Genomic DNA, 20,449 nt, shown 5'->3' with positions numbered 1-20,449 from the left:
ATAGGGTGGCCTTCACCCTGCCTAGGCGTCTGCCACGAGCCCTTGGGCTCTGGCAGATGTTAAACCAAACCTTGTTGGGGTCAACCGGCTCATGTACAGCCTAGAGATGTAAGGGCTGGGAAAAAAAGGAATGTTTAGGAACAAAAAACAATTTTTTCTTCTTTTTTAACACAGAGAAATCGAAAAATGAAACAAAAAGAAAGACTAAAAGTTTCACCTATAGTAATACCTACCATTCTCTGCTAGGCCGCATACGATTCTAGAAGCAAGTATGGCGATGTCAGAAAAACGGCAGCACAGTTTTCGAATGTCTTCATCATATGCTTTCAGTTTCGTTTTCAAAACGTAGCGTAGCCTTTAAACATAGCGGAGTGCAGGACGTCCTCTAGCTTATGGCCCAAGACGGACTACCGGGACTCTACGAAGTACGTGAACCGTGAATCTGCTGGCATGGCTTGCGACCCTAACAAGCCGCTGACACCTATAGCTTCTAGGCCACTGCAGATAGACTCGCCATCTGCCCGTTGTGAACGAAGCTGGTTTTTGTTTAGAAATGTTCATAAGAAAGTTCGTAACAAGCTCACACGAAAGCGTGTTCGAGATGTCGTCTACGCACTGCCACATATGTATGTGGAAGCAGCTTGATTCTAACGCGAGTGTGTCCAGCGAAATTGACTCGGACACTGAGTTACCTTTTTCTCAATTGTCATATTAGCATCTTTTTTTTTTTGTAAAAGGTGTGCATTCCTTTGTTGTCGCGTTATCGGCGTAGTGATCACGTGTAGTTAAGTATAATTATTTTTTATTGCTGGTATAATAAAGTATCTTTACGTGAGTTTCGTTCTCTCCCGAAATGCCGAAAATTTACTAAAAGAAAGAAAAAGATTTTTATTATTTCCCGCTCAGAATTTCCGGAAATTTTGCATCCATAGTCCAGCCGATGCAGTTGTGTCCCAAAACACCGTAAGCAGGGAAGATCGCCGCATGCTTACATTTTTGGAGGCTGCTTGTGCTTCGTGAAACAAACTATTCACTTAGCGGACTACATCCGCCGTGGTTGCTTAGTGGCTATGGTGTTGGGCGGCCAAGCGCGAGGTCGCGGGATCGAATGCCGGCCACGGTGGCCACAATTCGACTGAGGCGAAATGCGAAAACACCCGTGTAGTTAGATTTAGGTGCCCCTCAAAGAACACCGGGGGGTCCAAATTATTCCGAAGTACCCCACTACGGCGTGCATCATATTCAAATAGTGGTTTTGGCACGTCAGCCCCCATGTATATCCGGGGTATACATATGCAGGTAGGTGTTCATCGTTATGTATACCCCCCGGTGCCTCATCGTCATTGATGACGCTATTGATACGGTCCGCCATTCCAAGTTCCCTTCATCGCGCGCTTTACGTGCGGGATACTGCCAGATCAACGACGCGGAAGATTAGTGCAAGACAGCCTTTCGAACTCCTTCAGGCTTGTGCGAATTTAACTGCATGCCGTTTAGGTTGCGTGAGCCTCCTAGTACCTTTCAGCGCGCCATGAATTGCGTGCTAGGAACTCTGAAGAACAAAGCTTGTGTCGTATATCTGGATGGCATCCTGGTCATCGGCGCAGTTCAGTATGCTGCTATAAACTTGGCTAGATTAGCCGAGTTCCTAGCTACTCACACCGCTGCCCGAGATCGCATTCTCCTGGCTATCCCGACGGGTTCATGAGCCCCAGTCGACCCACAGGACAACGTTCCGAAAAAAAATACACAGACATCCAGAAGCAGAAAAACTAATCAGAAAAGACGCGGTGATGTTCCGGAAACCACACCCCGACGCATTCCCGCACGGCAGCCTGCAGCACGACGCCATATACAACTACAACTGCTCCTGCTGCTCTGCGCTCGATCAATACCTTCTACCACATGATATGGGAGTGTGGGCGCAACCGATGGATATCGCCCATCACCGAATCAACCGTCGGTTAGTCGGGGGTCAGCCTAACAAGCTCTAGCCCCGAAGACCAGCAGCACCTGAGGAACAGCTAGGCCAAGCTATCGGCTCAGGACCACATCATCCTGGACTATATGGAGGCCGGCCACCTCGGACGATTTTACCATCGGCTCACTTTAATGCAAGCTCGAACGCCTTGGCAGAACATCACATGACTACAAACCACATCATCGAGGAGGGGGTGCTGAGACCGTAATCGCAATAGCGAAGCGCGTGTCTTCGCCTATAGAGGAGCGCCTCAACACGGGAATAAAAGGACGCGGCGTGACAACCCCGAGATACGGATGCGCACTCTTCGCCACCTAACGCATAAATAATCGCCCCCTCTAGCGCCCATCTTCAGTAAACAAGAGACCCGCAGCGGCACCGAAAGGCAATTATATGATTTAGTTCCTGTGATACCTTATAGGCGACTGATTCTTTTATTTCGACAGTGCTTCTCCTTCGCTTCAAGCTTTTCGTTGAACTTTGGAGGCTTTTTGGAGGTTAAGGCTTTTTCACATAGCGCCACTTTTACTGAGCGACCCAGATTTCCGTCGTTCTGCGTGGCAGCTCCCTTCGACTAGGTTCAGCGAAGTTTCTCGTGCTGTCGCGCTGTCGCGGTGTCGTGGCGATCGGCCACATTTTAAACGCGCCGACAGTGAATGCCGTCAAAATAGAAGCTTTTCTTCCGACGTCTAATTTACGGCGGGTTGTGGGACATGTCCATCGTTGAAGACTAAGCAATTACAAAGGCGCAACGCTAATAAAGCATGCTGCCTATTCTACTTTAAAGTAAGTATAACAAAATTCCGTCATAGGACCGGTTCCCGTGTCGTTTTCTATGTAACGATAGAAATGCAAATAAATTGCGAGTAGGGGAAAACTTCGACGCAAATTGCGCTGTCGCCAGTCGCCAGCGCATGTGAAATCTGGTAGCGGAAATCACTCTCTGACGCCCGCGGCTGCAACGATGTTTTTTTCGCTTCAGTCACTGTATACATGTGAGAGAGCCTTAACGTTAGCATTATGTGCGTTTTTTGCACGTTTCTTAGCCCGCCATCCGCGCTAGTTGCCGCGAGTTTGTATACCTGCGACGCACGAACGCAAAGCGCCTCATTCGCTGCTCACCACTCGCCCATGAAGAGCCAGAAGATGAGGCAGGTGCAGGCGGTGACGGTCAGCGCCGCGATGGGCAGGCACAGCACGATCCACTGGCCCACGCCGATGCTCCGCAAGTGCCTGCGAACGACGAGGAAACGGACGGAGCGGTTTGCAAGGGAGCCGACCCTACTTCGGCTTCCATGTTTAAATTCACACGCAATGAGTAGGTCTTTCCCTAAAGTAATAATCGAAAAGATATCGCTCAAAGTCAATGCGAGAAGGTTTCGATAGAAGTTACTGCATAAACAATACAAGGGCGAAGGACAATACATAAAATATTTGTAAATGCACGCACGCAACGTAACGAAGCGTACAACTCTGACTCCGAGAGAAAATCACTTAAGTAGATGAGCAACTTGTCTTAGTTGCAACTGACGGGGCCTTTAGAAAGGAGCAAATACTCCCGGTAACAGGTCACATGAAATTGTTGCATAACTTATGGAAGCTTCGCGAAACTATTGCTTACAAGAGAGAGCATGCCATTGAATCATACTATTCTTTTTTAGTGTAAAATGTACCAACAGGCGCAAATAGTTTATTGAATAAGGTAACGTTACGGATAATGACCGTTGGGAATTTTGTTCAGATCCTTTTAACTGCGATTTTCAAGTACACTTCTGAAGACATTGGGTGTGGTGGGGAGGGTATACGCATTACAGGTGTTCTCCGAATCACCAGCTTTAATTGTAGTTGGGATCTTTTAAATACGAGATAGTCTTAGTTAGAATGCTTTAGTGATTGCTTAATTTATAACATTTGGGAGTTTCGCATGCATCGCAACACTGAAATCGGGGCTGGTCCCGGGCTAAAGCATCCGTCTTAACGTCCGAAACTTTAGTACAGGCTATGAGAAATGTGGTAGAGGAGATATAGGAACAGGGGAGATAAAGTTCCTCGCTTCTTATTTTTATACTGCATGTAATTATTTTAACCTGCCACCCCTACCTCACTTAACGAGTGCTGCCAACAGTGGGTAACTGTGTAGGTAGATCAAGGACTGGTGTCCTGTGACAGTATCCATACTTCAGGCTGACCTGCTACCATACCACGAACATGCGCACAAAGGTTTTATCATCACGTTAGTGCGGACATATCGAACAACACGCTCTGCATCTCAAACAATCCATAAGTGCGTTCACATAACATAAAATAGCCCAAAGCGCCGCACCTAATCTCCTTCATAGGAAGACAAGCGTAGTAAGTAGGGGTTATTGAGAAACGAGAGGCCGAATTCAGAAAGTTTCTTTTTCTTAAGCGCTCTTTGTGAGTGGCCCGCCGCCTTCGCTAAGAATAAGTCCGGCATCAGGATTGCCTGCAATTTGCTCGGACGAATAGTTCTTGCGTAAATGGTTTTTGTGAGGCCGAAGTCTCCTTAGACGTCGCCATAATGGGCGCTTGACCCTTTAAAACACCAAGCAGAGTGCCAGCATGCGCATTTTGTTTCTACGCGCAGCCGGCCTATAAGCATGTGCTTGTATTCTTCGGAGTAAATGTGGTTATCTTGTGAACTTGTTTTCCGTTGTGAATTGTGGCGACCCGTAATTTATATATCTTCGTGTAGGTTGCCTGCACTTTCAGGCCAAGTGTGCGAATGCATATACAGGGTGATCATTTTAAGTTTTACGGAATTTTTAAAACTGGCCTGCTGCCAACAATATATTTCAAGTCCTTGAGCTGGATTACTCAGAGAGGTGGACATTCCTTGCACGAAGAATCGAAACACATATTCAACAAATTAAGAAATATTCACTAATTAATTTTCTTATCAATTACTTTGCAGCATATAATGCAATTTACGAATTGTAGCCGGAGAGTTTGCGAGGTGCATACACTTGGAATGAATTTGCAGAATGACACTAGTTTGGAGATACGCGCCATCAAACTCACCGTAAAAATGCACTGTTCCACACTTTTTGCAACGAAGTTGTTAGCCTCTACTTGGGCGAGATTTCTCGTGGCGTGCTCACCCAAAAACAAACGGCAGCTGGAACGCTTTGCGTTTGAGTTTCCGCGCGAGACAACTCTCGTCTAAAACATGAGCCGAGGATGATCCTTACGCCAACATATCGTTGGAAAGCACCGGCCCAGATCGACGACTATCCTTCGACCACCTGTTCGACCACGACGCCCCAATGAAGCGTCGGTGTTCCCATATATCTACACCAATGCTAACGCGTTTCTTTACTGCATGGCGAAACGCTGCACCTACAAGTTACCGCGTGCGGGAAATCTTTTTCGTGACTGTAGCAACAAGTGGGGCGAAAGCGCGCGCATCTCACTCCTTGAAGTACGCCTGGGCTGCCAGCGCCAGCGAGGTGCCGTACGGCGTGCCGAAGGAGCCGAACGTGGACGCGTACGCGATGCTGATCTTGAGGCCAATCTTCATCCGGAACAGCTTCCTAGAAGCAGCGGAAAGAGGCGGTGTTTATGAAATCAACTGAAATGTCGATTCGTGACACAGTTACACGAGCAGCCAGGCAGAAGGAACGCAGGGAAAAACGTTGCTGAATGCAGCTCGGAGACCGCCCAACGCCCATCGATCGCAGGAGAGCAGCTGAAGACAACGGCCGCGCAGCAGTCGTACATTTGTACTTGCATCAAGCATGACAAATTTCCACTCATTTTCGAGTCTAACACACACAAAAAAGAAACCAGGCACATACTCAACCAAAAAAGTAACGGTTAGAACTTTTCAATTACATAAAACAATTCGAAAATTAAAACATTCTTTCCCCAATTTTCAGGAGGATTTGAAACACATTAAATAACAATACTCAGAAAATGCTTAAGAGGAAATGATTAGGCAGTTATTTTATGTAAAATCGAAATACACGTATATATTATAATTCAGAAAGTAAGATATTCCTCTACTTTTAAAGAAAAATCGCTTTAATAGAACAGAACACTGCACTAGTTGGTTTGCACTAAACATGACGAAGTAGAGGGACGAAAGGGCACGCAAGAATGAAGACGAGTATGGACAGAGTTTCGTGCGTGTTTCTGTGCTTTGTTCTTGTGTGCCATTTCGTCGCCCTGCTTGAATCACGCTCAAAAGTCGTTTTTGCTTTTATACCTCGTAGAAGAACCTACTCATTCAATAATAATTAGGTGCAAACAATGGATCCCCATAGAGTTTCACGCCGGAATTATGGTGCCGCCTTAACGCAGTTAGCAAGGGCGGCTGTGTTTGTTTCTCCAAATGAGCCTTGATATTTATGTATACCAGAAAGGGCGACTGAAAGCTATGGTCCGTTGATGCCGTGCACGATGTTTCGGGTTTGACTCCCTGTTGCGGAGGCCTCGAATTCGCCATTTTATATTACCTCATAGACAGCGGAGGAAAGTAAAAAAGCACGCGTGTACAAGCATCAAAATTATACCGGAGTCTTCCACTGGGGCGTCTCCACTGCCTTCGAGTACTTTGGTAAGTCACGTGGCTTTCTTCCTCGGACGTGTACGTGCACCCATTAGGTAAATAAAGCACGTACCGCACACCCTATGGATCAATGATTTTTAAATTTAAGGACGCCCCAACGACATAAATGCCAGCATTTAGGACAGTGTTTAAACCAAGTATTCAAAAAAGAAATTCTCTGGGTCGGCGATATCTGTGTACACAAAGCGTTTCCAAGTTCACCTTGTGAAGTAAACGTGCAGTGATGATAAATGTTGCGTATCTATACCAAGTGATAAGTATTAAAGAATAAAAGACACTGTTCCTTACTCGTTTATTGATGTGAGGAGCTCCTCTGCGGCCGAGTGCGTCGAAACAGCATCTGGATGCGCAAAAAAAAGAAAGAGAGAAGGAATAGACGGTTTGTCATCGCGTGACTCCACTAATAGAAGCCTATAATGTGAAAATTTTGACAGCTTTAGAAAATTTATTGAACGCGAATAGTGCTAAACCGTACACAAGGGCAGATACTGTGTTTTCTCACACTATTCTTCCTTGCTTCCTGCGCTAAGTTTATTACAATACACGTAGTGCAAATTTTTGTTTAAGATATACCTGGCCTCGAAACGCGATACTAGAAAAGAACGCCTAGGCACAGGTTACACGGGGAATTTGACTAGGTGCTGCTTACTCAATATGCTGATTGCTCATTACCTTACCTCTTCAGCTCATTACCTCAGCAGACGCTTTCTGCAGTAGCACGGTGCAATAAGCAGCACAGTGCGTCTGAATCTTCCCCTGCATTATTGAGAGCGCGAAGAGCAGGCGCCCTTGGTGGCGCTTATTTCAGACATTGCAGTTTTCGCAAGTACGTTTGTGTACGGATAAACGTGTACTGCTGGTAATTGTTCCCTTCCTTGTGGCTAATTATCAGTAGCATTGAAATGCATCCCTTCAGGCAGCTTCCCTACTGAATTATCTCTTAAAAAGGCCCTCACCCACTTTTTCTGACAATGTTATTTCAGAGATTCTTTGCCCCAAAAAGTACTTCAATGCGTTCAGCAGAAGCGGAGTTACTGGCAATCAAACACTACCTCCCCCGCTGTGCTCCCGTTGAAAGACCCCCATGAAAAAGGCCCATTCACTGACTTGCAATGCGAAGGCTACGGCGCAGTGGGGCGTGCCCACAACAACTCGCCTTGTAAGTTTCACCGCGTGGCGCAGTTCAAATTTCATTTTGGCAGTTAACGTAGAGGCCCCTACTTCCGATTTTGGTGCCCACGACGTGCTGAACATAAGTCGAACGCGATTGTTCTGAGCGCGACGCAGTGCCTTTAGCCAGTGTACTCGTGGCGGCACCTCGCGGTGGCCACGATATCTACTGCAGCTACCAACAGCAGCCGACTATGAGAATCCGCTTTATTGCGAAAGAAAGGGTCCGAACGAGAATGAGGAGCAGGCATCTGTTGAAAAAGGGATCGTTTGAGAGCAAGGTGAATTGGCGCTGCGCTTGCGAACTCCACGCACCGCGTGCGACGACAAAACTTGGCTGAGATGTTGACAGCAGCGTGGGCTACCCGCGGACCTTGTTGTTTCACCGAGCCCGAGAGGTAGTTCAGGACTTCTTTATCGTGCAGATTATTTATCATCCTCCTTTAATTGACACACTTAGCACAGCCGGCGCTTGCCCTCGCAGGAGAAATTACCCAGTCCTTGCAAACCCCAGTCTCTGTATCACAGTGCCATGCACTGCATGTACGCCCTCCCAGTTTATCTTTAGAATAAAGAAGACGTGGTTAAATTTCGCTCTATTAACACTACCACGTGCCCCGGCTAATATTAGCCAAGCCGCCTGAAGAAAAAAAAATATATACGAAAGTCACGGTGCAAAATACGATTGTATGAATTGCGATATTAAAGGGACACGAAAGGGAAAATGAATTCTTCTGCATCAGTAAATTACCGTTCTACAACACCATAAACACCACTCTTATAGCGATATGACGTTTGGTAAGCCACAAAAAGTGCAAGAGCGAAATACGGTTGGCGACGCTTACTTCCGTTCCCGCACCTGGGGGCTGTGGCGTCTTGGATTTTGATGGCACCTTCTAGGGACTACTAATTACATATAGCGGTACAGATTGACTACATTGTGTTCTAAAGGAACCAAATATTAAACGTGGCAAGTTTTGGGAACCTTTATTCAGCCAACGCGGCCCAAATACGATAACATACTTTTAGTGATCCCTCACGTCACGCTGACGTACCGGCGCTGGGGTTTCGGCGCGAAATTCAAGTACCGATACTTGGACCTTCATTTTCTCATCTAATAATCAAACAATTTTTTTAAATGACTGCCTGCAGGGTTCTCAAACAATGCTTCATTAGTCTAAACTGACTTATTGTTTCGCCTTAGTGTCCCTTTAAGTTGTCAGCGGTCTGCACGAGCTAATTCTGTAGGCTTTAAAAGTCGTATCTTGTACCATGTCTTCTAAATATTTTTGTTTCTTTCAATAGCTTGGATAACGTTACCTGGGACACCCTGTATATTTATAGCGGCTGCCACCGCTCGCACTGGTTCTCACCGGCTGCGTTGTGAGAGCCCGGCTCTCCGAGTCCCGCCGGCTTGTCCGGGTTCAACACCGGCACCATGCACGTGTGGGACAGGGCGAACGACACCTGGTGGCTGCTGCTGTCGGTGTCGGTGGAACTCACGTACGGTTGCCTGGATGGGATCTGCACGCAGGGCGGACATCCGCGATTAGGCGAGCACGTCGCGCCACCTCGGGTCGGCCGTTATTTCCTCGGCTTCCATGCGATATTTGTAGGTAACCTGCCGGAACATCTCTATTCATCCCGCTGTTCTGCGATCTAGTCGTGTAGCGCTTTTGTATGATAAAGTGCTATTGAAGGAGGTTTCAAACATTATTTTCAGATCTTCTTGGTTTCACCGTGCAGTCGGAAAGCTTATATTTTAGAGGACAAAGTTGGTCGCTTTCGTTCCCAGATCCTGTTCTTGCGTCGCATGTTCTGAAATGAAGGTCATCTCAATTAAGCATTTCTTTTAAACACTTTCTCCAGTGTTATGATCGACCTGTCAATTGTGAGAAATATTCAGGCTTGTGTTCCCATGACGAGATGATTTGCCTCGTCACAGAAAAGGCTGCTAGGATAAACGTGGGAAGGATTCAAGCAGGCGTTCCCATGTCGACATAATTGCCCTCTTCCTCCAAAATGTGTCACCCCTTTATGCCCTGAGCAGACACAAAGGGAAGGGCAAAGAGGAGTGGTCACGAAGGGGAAGAGCTCGTTGACTTCACAACAGGACCAAGGCACTGATACTTCCAGAAGTGTCCCATGCTATCGAAGAAGACATCGACGACCACAAGTACGCGAGGGTTTATTTAAGACAGTCCTGGCCCCCTTGTTAGTCAGAACCGGTTTCTGTTAATCAAACACCTATGACTTCCGTATGGCGGATGACAGGACGGTAACATGGATATGCAGCGCAGCTGTCGCCGTAAGCAGCAACGTATTCGTAGCAGCTACAAAGGGATATCACGTAGTCAAACCCCGCTAATAACTTGAAACAAGATTTCTAGAGCAAGATTTTTGCTCTAACCTGCTTATTTATGAAAATAACAAACCGTCAGCACGAAACCACCCTCTCTCTCTTTCCCAATTGTTACGAACGTCTCGCCATTTGCAACAACCGCTCCTTCAAACCTATCTTTGGGCGCACCAACGCCTTTAATTGATCGGCGTTGCCACTAGCAAGTGAACTATGGATTAGTCTCTCTAATACTGTTGTCCACATTCATGACGCTGTTATGCTTCGTAATGAAGTAACCGCTATTTTTTCGTGACCAGCTGCTTTCATTAATTTGCTCTCAATTATGCGCATGCTTCCCACTAACTTCTGTATTTGACAATGTCAAGGTACGTACCCTTACATTAGCTTAGTAAAATGTTACGGTGTTAAATGATGTCAAATGAATGATTACATTGTGTATGTCGTCTTTCGATCCGTTAGTGTATATCGCGTTACGCTATTATGTAACGTGACATCGTTTTATGTACCTTAGTATGCGTCTCCCGCACTCATTTCTTTCAATTCTTTGTAATGCTTCCGCTTATGAAAATAAATATTGTACAAACTTCCCATCACACAATACTCCTGCTGAAGCCTGTGAGGTTTTTTGAATGAAACAAAAAAAGCTGTCTGAGGGATGTGCTGACAGCCTACTCGCTATTTCGCAATAGCAGCACGTTGCGAAAGGAGATGTCACATTCCAGCCTACCCGCCGCGGTTGCTCAGTGGCTATGGTGTTAGGCTGCTGAGCACGAGGTCGCGGGATCGAATCCCGGCCACGGCGGCCGCATTTCGATGGGGGCGAAATGCGAAAACACCCGTGTACTTAGATTTAGGTGCACGTTAAAGAACCCCAGGTGGTCAAAATTTCCGGAGTCCCCCACTACGGCGTGCCTCATAATCAGAAAGTGGTTTTGGCACGTAAAACCCCATATATTATTATTATTACATTCCAGCCTAAATTATTTTGGTGTGAATACTGACTTCAATAGCTCTGAGATGGCACCATCATCTACTAGAGATATGTCTCTGCTCAAATCTGGTGTCATCGAAGAAGGTCTATCGCTAAGCCAGAAGGAGCTGTAAAGCAGCTTGTAAATTGAAAGCAGCTTCGCCAACACTCAACGCTGCCTCACAATTCTTTCTCGTTTCGTCGTTGTCGCATCGTGCCCCAAATAAGCCTCTTCATAATTCATAGGACTGGAGTTTCCACATCTTGACGCACCTGCCCACCATGACTAAGACACACACCCGACGTTGCATTCGCTCCTGTGTGTCATTTGTACCATGGTTGCTCACCAGAGAGATTACAGTGTTCAGCGGTACCAGTGACGCAGAAATTAACTGATTCTATGACCACACTAATGGGATGCTTGTTAATAACAAGTGAGACGACGTCAGCAATTTGATCAATCTCACAGTCCATAACACTTTCCTGGCTAACCTAGCGTACAGGAATCACAACGTGGTCGGCGTTGAAAACGTCCGTCACAATAGTGTTCAGTCGACCTGCTTTCTGAAAAGTGTGCGCTAACCAATTGTCGTGCGCCAGATGCAAACAGACACGAGATATACATTTACAAGTTACATTGAATATGTAGGTCTCTGTAAACCTCTGAAGGCCTCTCTCTGCAGTAGCACCAGGTCGCGAGATCAAATCCCGGCCGCGGCGGCCGCATTTCGATGGTGACAAAACGCAAAAAACTGATGTGTCCCGTGCATTGGCGGCACGTCCAACATATCCTGGTGGTCAAAATTAATGCGGAGACCGACACTATGGCCTGCCTCATAATCAAGCCTTAGTTCTCGACCCTAAAACCCCAGAATTCATTCATTCATTCATTCATTCATTCGTTCGTTCGTTCGTTCGTTCGTTCGTTCGTTCGTTCGTTCGTTCGTTCGTTCGTTCGTTCGCTCGCTCGTTCGTTCGTTCGTTCGTTCGTTCGTTCGTTCGTTCGTTCGTTCGTTCGTTCGTTCGTTCGTTCGTTCGTTCGTTCGTTCGTTCGTTCGTTCGTTCGTTCGTTCGTTCGTTCGTAACAATTCGTTCGTTCGTTCGTTCGTAGGAAATGTTAATGTGTATGGCTGCAACTGGTGATATGTCGGCCAAGTTTAGAGTGTGTGGGTTGATTGTGGGATTTTTTAGAAAATTACCATTACTTGTAAACTTTACACGCGCGCGCTTTACGAATCACGTACAATCTTTGCCCAGTGCCTTGGAAGAACAATATGTGGCGCCAATTCAGGCTTTCGAATGGTATAACGCATGGAACCGGGGTAAAATTTGTGGGTTAATTACGGGTTTCAAAAATTGCCAATAAAAGTGCTCGAAAGCACCAGCTTTACTAGAAATTGCATTGTGTTTAGGCAAGGTCCCCACGCTTTCTGTGTTTTTCGTAATCAGGAAGAAATCTGCGATCATATCAGGCATGATATACTATCTGGTGATAGCTGTGTTGTACTTGTGTTAACAAGCCAAAATGAACAATAACCAAGCAACCGTGGCGTAATTGAATACCAGAACGGGCAACACTTGGTCGTTGGTTCGATACCACGCGGGATATCTTTTTTCCATTAAGTCGTGGCGCACCTGACGAAACGCGAGACGAAAGACTGAACACAGTTAGGTGATGCTATAGAACAATCTTTGTGTTGACGGTAAAATGGGATGCTCACCTGAGCTGCCGCCATGGCTGCGTTGGCGTCCCACATGCGGAAGATGGCCTTCATGCGGCTAGAGTTGATGGGCACCGCGCGATTAACCTCGGCTGGCAGGCTCCCCTTGGCCTCATCCTTGCCTTCGAGACAGACCGAAGGATCAGAACTGGCGACCACTGGGTGCGCCGGGGTTCTCGATTCCAGCAAATCCACTGCGCCGAGACGTTTGCGCGCGGTTGCGTTAAGGCAAAGCGGTCTATTGGGCCTCACTGTCCTTGTCTTTCATTCATCAAGCTGTGTTACTGGGTGCTTGTGATGATGATCGTTGGCCGAGGTTTTCATATGTTGCGTTTCTTTTTTACTTGAATTTCAACGTCTAGAAGGTGTAGGTATTCTATGCTCAAAGGAAGCCGGTGCGAGCAACCACAGCGCTGCTACAACGTCAGTAGATATCGCTGCGGAGACAGTTCACTGCACTTTTCTGGCATAAATAATGCGCTTCAAAACTTTAATTTTGAAATTTTGCAACTTTAGGTTCCAGTGGGAGATGGCAAATTAGTACTGAAGCAGTCCAGTTGAGCCTTTCCTGCGTTGGCAGCCATCACACTGCACCCGCGAATGTCTAATCTCAGTTGAAGTCGTTTGAATCTGGAAGTTACCACAGCCGGCTGAGTGCGCGCAGGCTACACTGTGCTGCTGTTGCCAGATTGGATTGTTGCTAGCTTAGAAGCGTTGCTTGCATTACGACAGCGTGTACTGTCGTCAAACAATGAATTTATGCGTCACTTGGGTGAAACATGAGCTGCTGCATCGACGATGCGTGTTACGAAGTATTACAGGAAACTGAAATCGTAGGAACTGGCGATCAAGTTTAATGCAGCGAGACGGGTGATAGGACGGCCACTCGAGTTCGCGTCCTTTCATTTATTCTCCCTCCCATGAGTTTTGTGTTCGCTTCGGAAATATCAGAGGAGCGTATTAAGTTAGTCAACAACGTGGTTAACCAAGCAGCTTTACTCATGTTTGACGAATTTTCTAAAAGCCGACCTGCGGCAGCCTCGCTTTTACGACGAACGCCCACCGAAATATCAGAAGTTACTGGGCGCATTGCGCAAAGCATGAAAACTCACTTTCACAATTTCTAGCCGTGTTTCTTGAAGAATGACGTGATAGTTACAAGCACGTACAATATTGAAGCGTTCAACTCGGCCCCATAGGATCTAAAACGTTAAGCGAAACGGGTCAGCCTGTCACACAGGTATTCCTCGCTCACCAAGAATCAAGCTTTAGTGGCGCTCAAAACGCTTTATAATGATCCACTTCAACGACGATAGAAATAACCCGTGGTTTGTGAATGGCGTAATAAAACTGATGCCTAATGAAAGCTATCGGGGCAATGCTCACTTTATTTTAGGTAAGAATAAACAGGCAACGCACGATCCGTTTAATCTTACACCGATTGACACGACATGTGGCTATATGGTAAATACGACTGCTTGGTCACAGCAATGTGATATTACGCCTGAAGTGTGGAAACAATTCCTGCCACGCTGGTCAACTTCGGTTTATTTCTTCTAAACTCGTCATTTACAAGCTAAAAGGGAGTGTAAACAGCACTCGAAGAAACACATAGGTACTGCTATAGTCTACCAAATAGACCGGCAATTCGGTGCTCGACAAGCTGTCACAGATTTCTCTGCTTCCACGGCTTTTGAACGCTTATGACGCGCGTTGCCTTTTGTCCTTACATCGTGCTATTGCGAAAAGAACTTTCCCAATTTGCGGGGGTCTCTGTACGCGAGAGTGCAATACACGGCCTATCATTTTCGTTTTTTGGGTAAGTCCCAAGAACGTATGTGCCTTAAGGACCCAAAATACAAAATTTACCCACGTCGAACGCTGGCGTATGCGGGGATTGTGAGCTGTTGCTTTGTCTACGCGTTCACTCCGTTGCTGCGAGGAGCATTTATGACGGCAAGCGATCATGTGACCGCGACTGCCCAATCTACAGAATTTAGGTGAAGCAAAAGGCCGTGGTACTTTGCTGAGTTCCAAAATAATAATTTTAGCAATTCATATCTGGCCCTCAACTGGTGCTGTCCTCGTATTGCAACATTTAATGTCATCTCTTTTATGAGGCCCATGAGATTAGCGCATGCCAGTAAGGCGTGACATCTAAAGGCATATCCGAGCTTACGTCCTCTCTATTTCTGCTAGAATATATCGCTATATCGCTATATGCTATACCGGCAGGTTTAGGTTTGTCCTATAGTGCCGGGTTAACTCGCTTCAGTCTCTTAACCACAACATTGACCAGCATGTTGGCTTCATGAGCCATATTCTGTGGGGCTTTGGTTTTCGAAGAATTCGCTTTGCGAGCAGCGATTGGCCGTCACCTTAGTGACGCCATCGCCTGGTAGCGCGCACACATATTATGTTGACGTCACGCACACGTCACTGAAGCGGAAACCGAATCGGTCGTCTGCTACGAAGCTACACTGTTAACGAAGCGAAGTGGCGCGAGGTGCTTTGGTTTGATCCGAAGGCGCCGTGTGTCGTGTGCAGAGCCTCTGCATGCCGTGTGAACGGGCGAGATTGGCGTTGGTGGCGGTGGTGAGCGATCCCTGTGGCGCCTGTGTTAGTGCTTTTAGCGAGCCTCCGTGAGAAACGACGACAACGTCGGCATCAACAAGACGTGCTTGAGGTGGGAGACGAAGAATGCAGAAGGCAATTCGGGCTCTTCATAGAGACACTGCGCCGCCTGGGCGAGGAGCTTGAGGCTGTTTTGGCGCCGCAACGCACTAGCAGCATTGATACTGTGGCCAAGGTGCTGAGCGCATTGCGATTTTTGGCGACTCATAACTTTCCGACAGAGCGTGGCCAATGAGGAAGCTGGCCCTGTCCCAGCTGTCAGACTGCCGCATATTTCTTTTCTGTTGCTGAAGCCATAACAGCCGTCGGCAAAGAAAAGGGATGGCTGAAATTTCCGAAGATGACAAATGAAAAGGTGGCAGTGAAGCAACGGTTCCTCGAACATGGCACGCCAAGTTAGCGTACGACGTCCCACCTGGCGGCATAAATGGGTCAACCGAAGTAAAAAAAAGTATGCGAGAACACTCACCGCCGGTATGTGAAACACAAGTTTCATAATGAAGAACATAAACTTCCTCGATAAGATCAACAAATTATTTTTGTATACCAAGAAGAGTTTCTAATCTGCTCTATTTTTCTGCGTTTTGTGACGTTCACTTCTAGTAAAAAAAGGAAAACCTGCCAGCTGATCGGCCTCTGTCCTTCCTCTGGTTCTCATTACGTCAGTGGACCCCACAGATGTGACGCCACCGCAATAACTTATTTCTGCGGAAACCAAATCGTTACAGAATACGGCTCCAGGACGTGGGCTAAAGAACAATTACAGAGAACACAGGCAATAACTGAATTGCCTGCACGAAAAAGTGTTGCACCTATTTTTGTTTTTTACTACTCTTCGAATAACAAAATAAGGCGGTGGTCTCTGCCTGACACCAATCCAATTGAACGCAAATATTCGGCGCATGTCGATTCGCGTGATTTGCTGCTATGGGCTGGATGTTCCACCGGGATATGACAACATTGCAAGCCACATTTTACCCCGTGGCCGCTTTGCCTATTCAACGCGCGTTCTTGGCCGAAGAAACAGCTTCAGCGGGACAAGATGACAGACATGATCGAGCCCAGACAAGCAAACATAATGCAATCAAATTTGTATAAAGGCACTGCTTCTTCGCCAAAGTATGCACCAACCGACCGAAATGAGCACACGGTTAATACGCGCCCCTGCCTATAAGGGACCCAGAATCGGAGCCTGCTAAGTAATTGTCACCGTTAGATTGTGCGACTCTCTTCTCAAAAGCCGCGGCCAGTAGAATTGGTCATGCTGTGCAACGATAACGCTGCGGTAACGCATGACTGCCCGTGTGAACGCGTTCTCTGTCACTGCGTAAGGAATGAAACTGGTGATGGTTTTATGTATGTACATTCTTTCTGTCAAGAGGCTTTGTCGTGTTCTTCTATAATGCTGCTGGTGTAAACCTAACAAAGCACTGCGGGCCGTGCTATAGGAAAGGGGCAGGGGTGTTGGTGTTGGTCTGCAATTGTATGATGAATTAACCTAACCTCTTCATGCTTGCTTCGGCAAGACTGATTTGTTGTAAGCAGAAATACTGTGAAACGCTTGACGTCACCGTTACGTAATGTGCATTCTGGCTTGTTGCACATGATTGAAGGAGCAAATTCCGAGCATTGTCTCTTCTGGAATCAACTTCTTTTTTGCGCCAGACCGCTGGAAATAGATTTTATAGAATACGCTAACCGCAGATACTCATCTTACGACTGTCTTATGCTTTAGCTCTGGCGAAACCTCGAGTTAAAAGAAAGGTTCAGAAGAAACAATGTTTCCTAGATAACACATGGAAACGAAGAAATCGTTTTTCTCGGCACCCACAGCAATGAATTTAACGAGGTTTCTTGCATTTGAAAGAAAACTTAAGATAAGTGATTGTGGCAAGCCCACTTTGGCTTGATGCCGTGAATGCTTTAATGAACATTGCTGCAAATTTCGAATTTCGATAAAGAGGCTGTCAAGTTTACAACGTTCACTTTCAGCAATAAAGTTGATATTGCAATTCTTCAAAGTGCACATAATAATACGTCTGAAGTGAACAAGAACGCTGTAATATACACCACATTTAAATCTAGTACTATTTGGTTAGCAAGACGTTTGCGAGAACCTCGCAAACATTGTAAGAAATTGCATGAGCTGTAAATTTGTCCTATTTGGATGCCCTAACGGATGTACCTTAACTGCAATACCTGTTTTCAGTGCATGGTTACGGATGCGTAAAGATCGTGCTGCTATTTTTTTACGCTTAGCAATTTTCGGCAACTTATGCAAAACATTCCTTAGGCTAAATTAAAATTCTGCCTAATGAAGTTATTAGAAGTTATCTTTCTTTCCCAAATTCAACATATTTCGTTGAAGTCGGTCCAGCAGTTGTCCCAAATGCCTTTTACATCCATTGAATAGGCGGCATCGCAGTTCGGAGAGAAGTGGAGCTTCCTCTTAAGTATTCCTTTATTATAGAAGTACTCACAGGAAGAAGTGCCAGCCTGAGACTGGGTGACGACGTATTTGGTGGGGTTGGCAGTGGAGTAGCTCGTCGACTCCGGGAAGGTTTGCTGCAGGTGCGCTCGGGCTCCCAATCTCTCGTAGGTCGTACTCCGCTGCAGGCGTCACGATTTTGCCTTTTTAGCTTTTCGTTGGAATCGTCAGGGGGTTTCGAACATGCTTCGAGCAATATTGACAGGTTCCAAAATCATAACTCGTTCGCCACGCCAACTTATGTGACATTACATGCTAACCTCCCAGAGAAGTATAACTCCACTTTCAACTTCAGGTGGAGGCAACTGTTGGGTAGAATCAAATACTGCTGATAAGTGTGCGAAAAATCTTTGACCAATTGTTTTTTATTCGAAGAAGGCTGAGAGTGACGTGACGGGCCAACATACAGAAGTGAAGAGGTAATTAGGTTCAGAAGTGATATAAGTTTACGCTAGGTTTCACCTTACGTAGAAGCACTGTAAGTTTGTCGTAACATTTTGAAACAGTAATGGCTGAACTAAGTCAATCCCAGGTATAATCGTGGTTATCAGGGAAATGAGACGTCCACTCAAACGTAGCAAAGTGTTACAAAGGAAACGCGTACGGGTTTCTCGAAATAAAAGCCTTGCAGTTGAAGAAAAATTCGTCCTGATCCGGGACTCGAACCTAGAACCACTGCCTATCCGGGGCAGCCGCTCTACCATCTGAGCTAACCAGGGCGCTAGCACACGGCAGGACGTCTCATTTCCCTTTATTAAATTACTTCGCTCCACCTTGCAAGTTTGTGCAGAACTATTAGGGCAAACTCTTGCCTTTGCGTCGAGTTGTTGACAAATTCAACTTCGCCCTGCCATATGCTAGCGGCCTGCTTAACTCAGATGGTAGAGCGGCTGCCCCGGAAAGGCGGTGGTCCCGGGTTCGAGTACCGGACCAGGACGGATTTTCCTTCAAATGCGAGGCCTTTCTTTCGAGGAACCTGTATGGGTTTCCTTTGTAGCACTCAGCTATGTTTGGGTGGACGTCTCATTTCCCCTTATTAATTACTTCTCTCCCGCTTGCGGGTTTCCGCAGAACTATTGCGTCCTATCATGGCTAGTCAGGTCAGCACTAAAACAATGAGGTCAATTCGGTGGCCACTAATAGCCGTTGTTTATGACCAATGTACTTTAAGCGTTGTTGAAAGTCAAGGACAAACACACTTTACGGGGCATTGTATATGTGGACCACATAAATATTTAGGTATACACACTTTGCTTGCCAGCATGAACAATGGCTGTCTGACGACGGCATTGTCGCGCCCAAACTTTTCATTGCCTATGACCACTGCGCTTCAGTGGGCGCGTCACCTTCTAGAGGGTAGGCAAGATAATTACGTACACGTTTAGCAGAGGGCACATGCCGATCGCTATTGCTTATGTGACGCGAGCTTGGTAGCACATGAAGCCAATATAGCGAAAGCAAAGTACGCTCCAGTTGCTGCAAGGATCTAGAGAAATCAATTTCAGTTAACTAACTTTTACGATTGGGCACCCATTCTGCACCATAATGTTATCGCCGAAGCCATTCACCAAGACTACGCCGGCTGGATCTTATTAGCACGCGTCCTTTCGAAGTGTGGCCTATTTTGCAATATGAGCACTTCAGACCGTATTCTCTAAAATATTTTGCAAAACCATCGAGGGGCAAAACACGCAGCTAAAAAAAATCATGTTGCCTGCTCGGGCACTATCTGCGTTTGTGGTGCGAAGTGGGCGATTTCGTTGAACGAAGCCATTATGATCGTCTGCCCTCTTGTGCGTAATTGTCCTGAGTGAGAAAAAATGCCCCTAAAACTACCTGTATAAGCTTATAAGTTCCAAGAGTTAATTTCAAACGATTTGCGAACCCACATGGTGAAAATTGTGGGCTTGAAGCAATAAAGCAGAAACCAGATTCTGGTGTTCAGTAATGCTACTTTTGCCGTTCGTTTTTTTTTTTCGAAGGCCTTTCACACTCGGAGGGCGAAGCGTCTTGCATTCTGTGGCAGCATGTGAAAACAGTTGTCATTCAATGACGACGACTGCAACATGTGCACCTGAATGGATGCGGTCGTAGAGGTTTCTCGTAGCATTCCGCCTCGACGAGAACTACCTATGCAGAGTATCGTTTTGTATTTCAGAGATGAGGAATCGCTGGTTGTTGATTCAAGATCCTGTCTTTCTGTAGCATAGGCATTCCGTTCCTGCTGAAGATCTCGAGAACAGGTATGTCATAATGTCGCATGAACCAGATATAGAAAAGTTCATGGCAGTTCGAAACGAAAGTGGGGTCTTTTTCACGTACTGCGAAAAAGTGTCTGCCAGTAACATTCAGTTATGCGAACTTAGGGAATTCTCAGCTCTGACTGCAGCATAGTGCGCCATGTTAACGGAGTCGTACCATTGTTCTAAGGGCATTCCCAGACTTTGTAGGGCACTCGGGCACTCCGAATTAGAGCATCGTTTGTTGAAGACTTTGTGACAGTGGTTTATCTCTCGCACTACTGCGTGACTG

The 20,449-nt window shown here is 46.4% G+C and overlaps 1 protein-coding gene across 1 annotated transcript in view; it reads right to left on the bottom strand.

The window, feature by feature from the left end:
• The window catches only part of LOC139056971 (sodium-dependent low-affinity dicarboxylate transporter 1-like), a 53,180-nt gene that overhangs the window by 12,371 nt on the left and 20,360 nt on the right, over positions 1-20,449 (bottom strand). Inside the window, exons 7-12 of the mRNA XM_070534755.1 lie at positions 17,910-18,039; positions 12,796-12,989; positions 9,116-9,266; positions 6,861-6,912; positions 5,416-5,535; positions 3,104-3,214 (exon numbers count right to left, since the gene is read on the bottom strand). Coding sequence (XP_070390856.1) covers positions 3,104-3,214; positions 5,416-5,535; positions 6,861-6,912; positions 9,116-9,266; positions 12,796-12,989; positions 17,910-18,039 — 758 coding nt within the window. The remainder of the gene's footprint in view (positions 1-3,103; positions 3,215-5,415; positions 5,536-6,860; positions 6,913-9,115; positions 9,267-12,795; positions 12,990-17,909; positions 18,040-20,449) is intronic.

Source organism: Dermacentor albipictus, chromosome 3 (assembly GCF_038994185.2).
Source record: "Dermacentor albipictus isolate Rhodes 1998 colony chromosome 3, USDA_Dalb.pri_finalv2, whole genome shotgun sequence".
In the NCBI taxonomy this organism is placed as follows: Eukaryota; Metazoa; Arthropoda; class Arachnida; order Ixodida; family Ixodidae; genus Dermacentor; species Dermacentor albipictus.
Note: the sequence above shows the minus strand (reverse complement) of the source record. Positions and strands in the feature narration are given on the sequence as shown.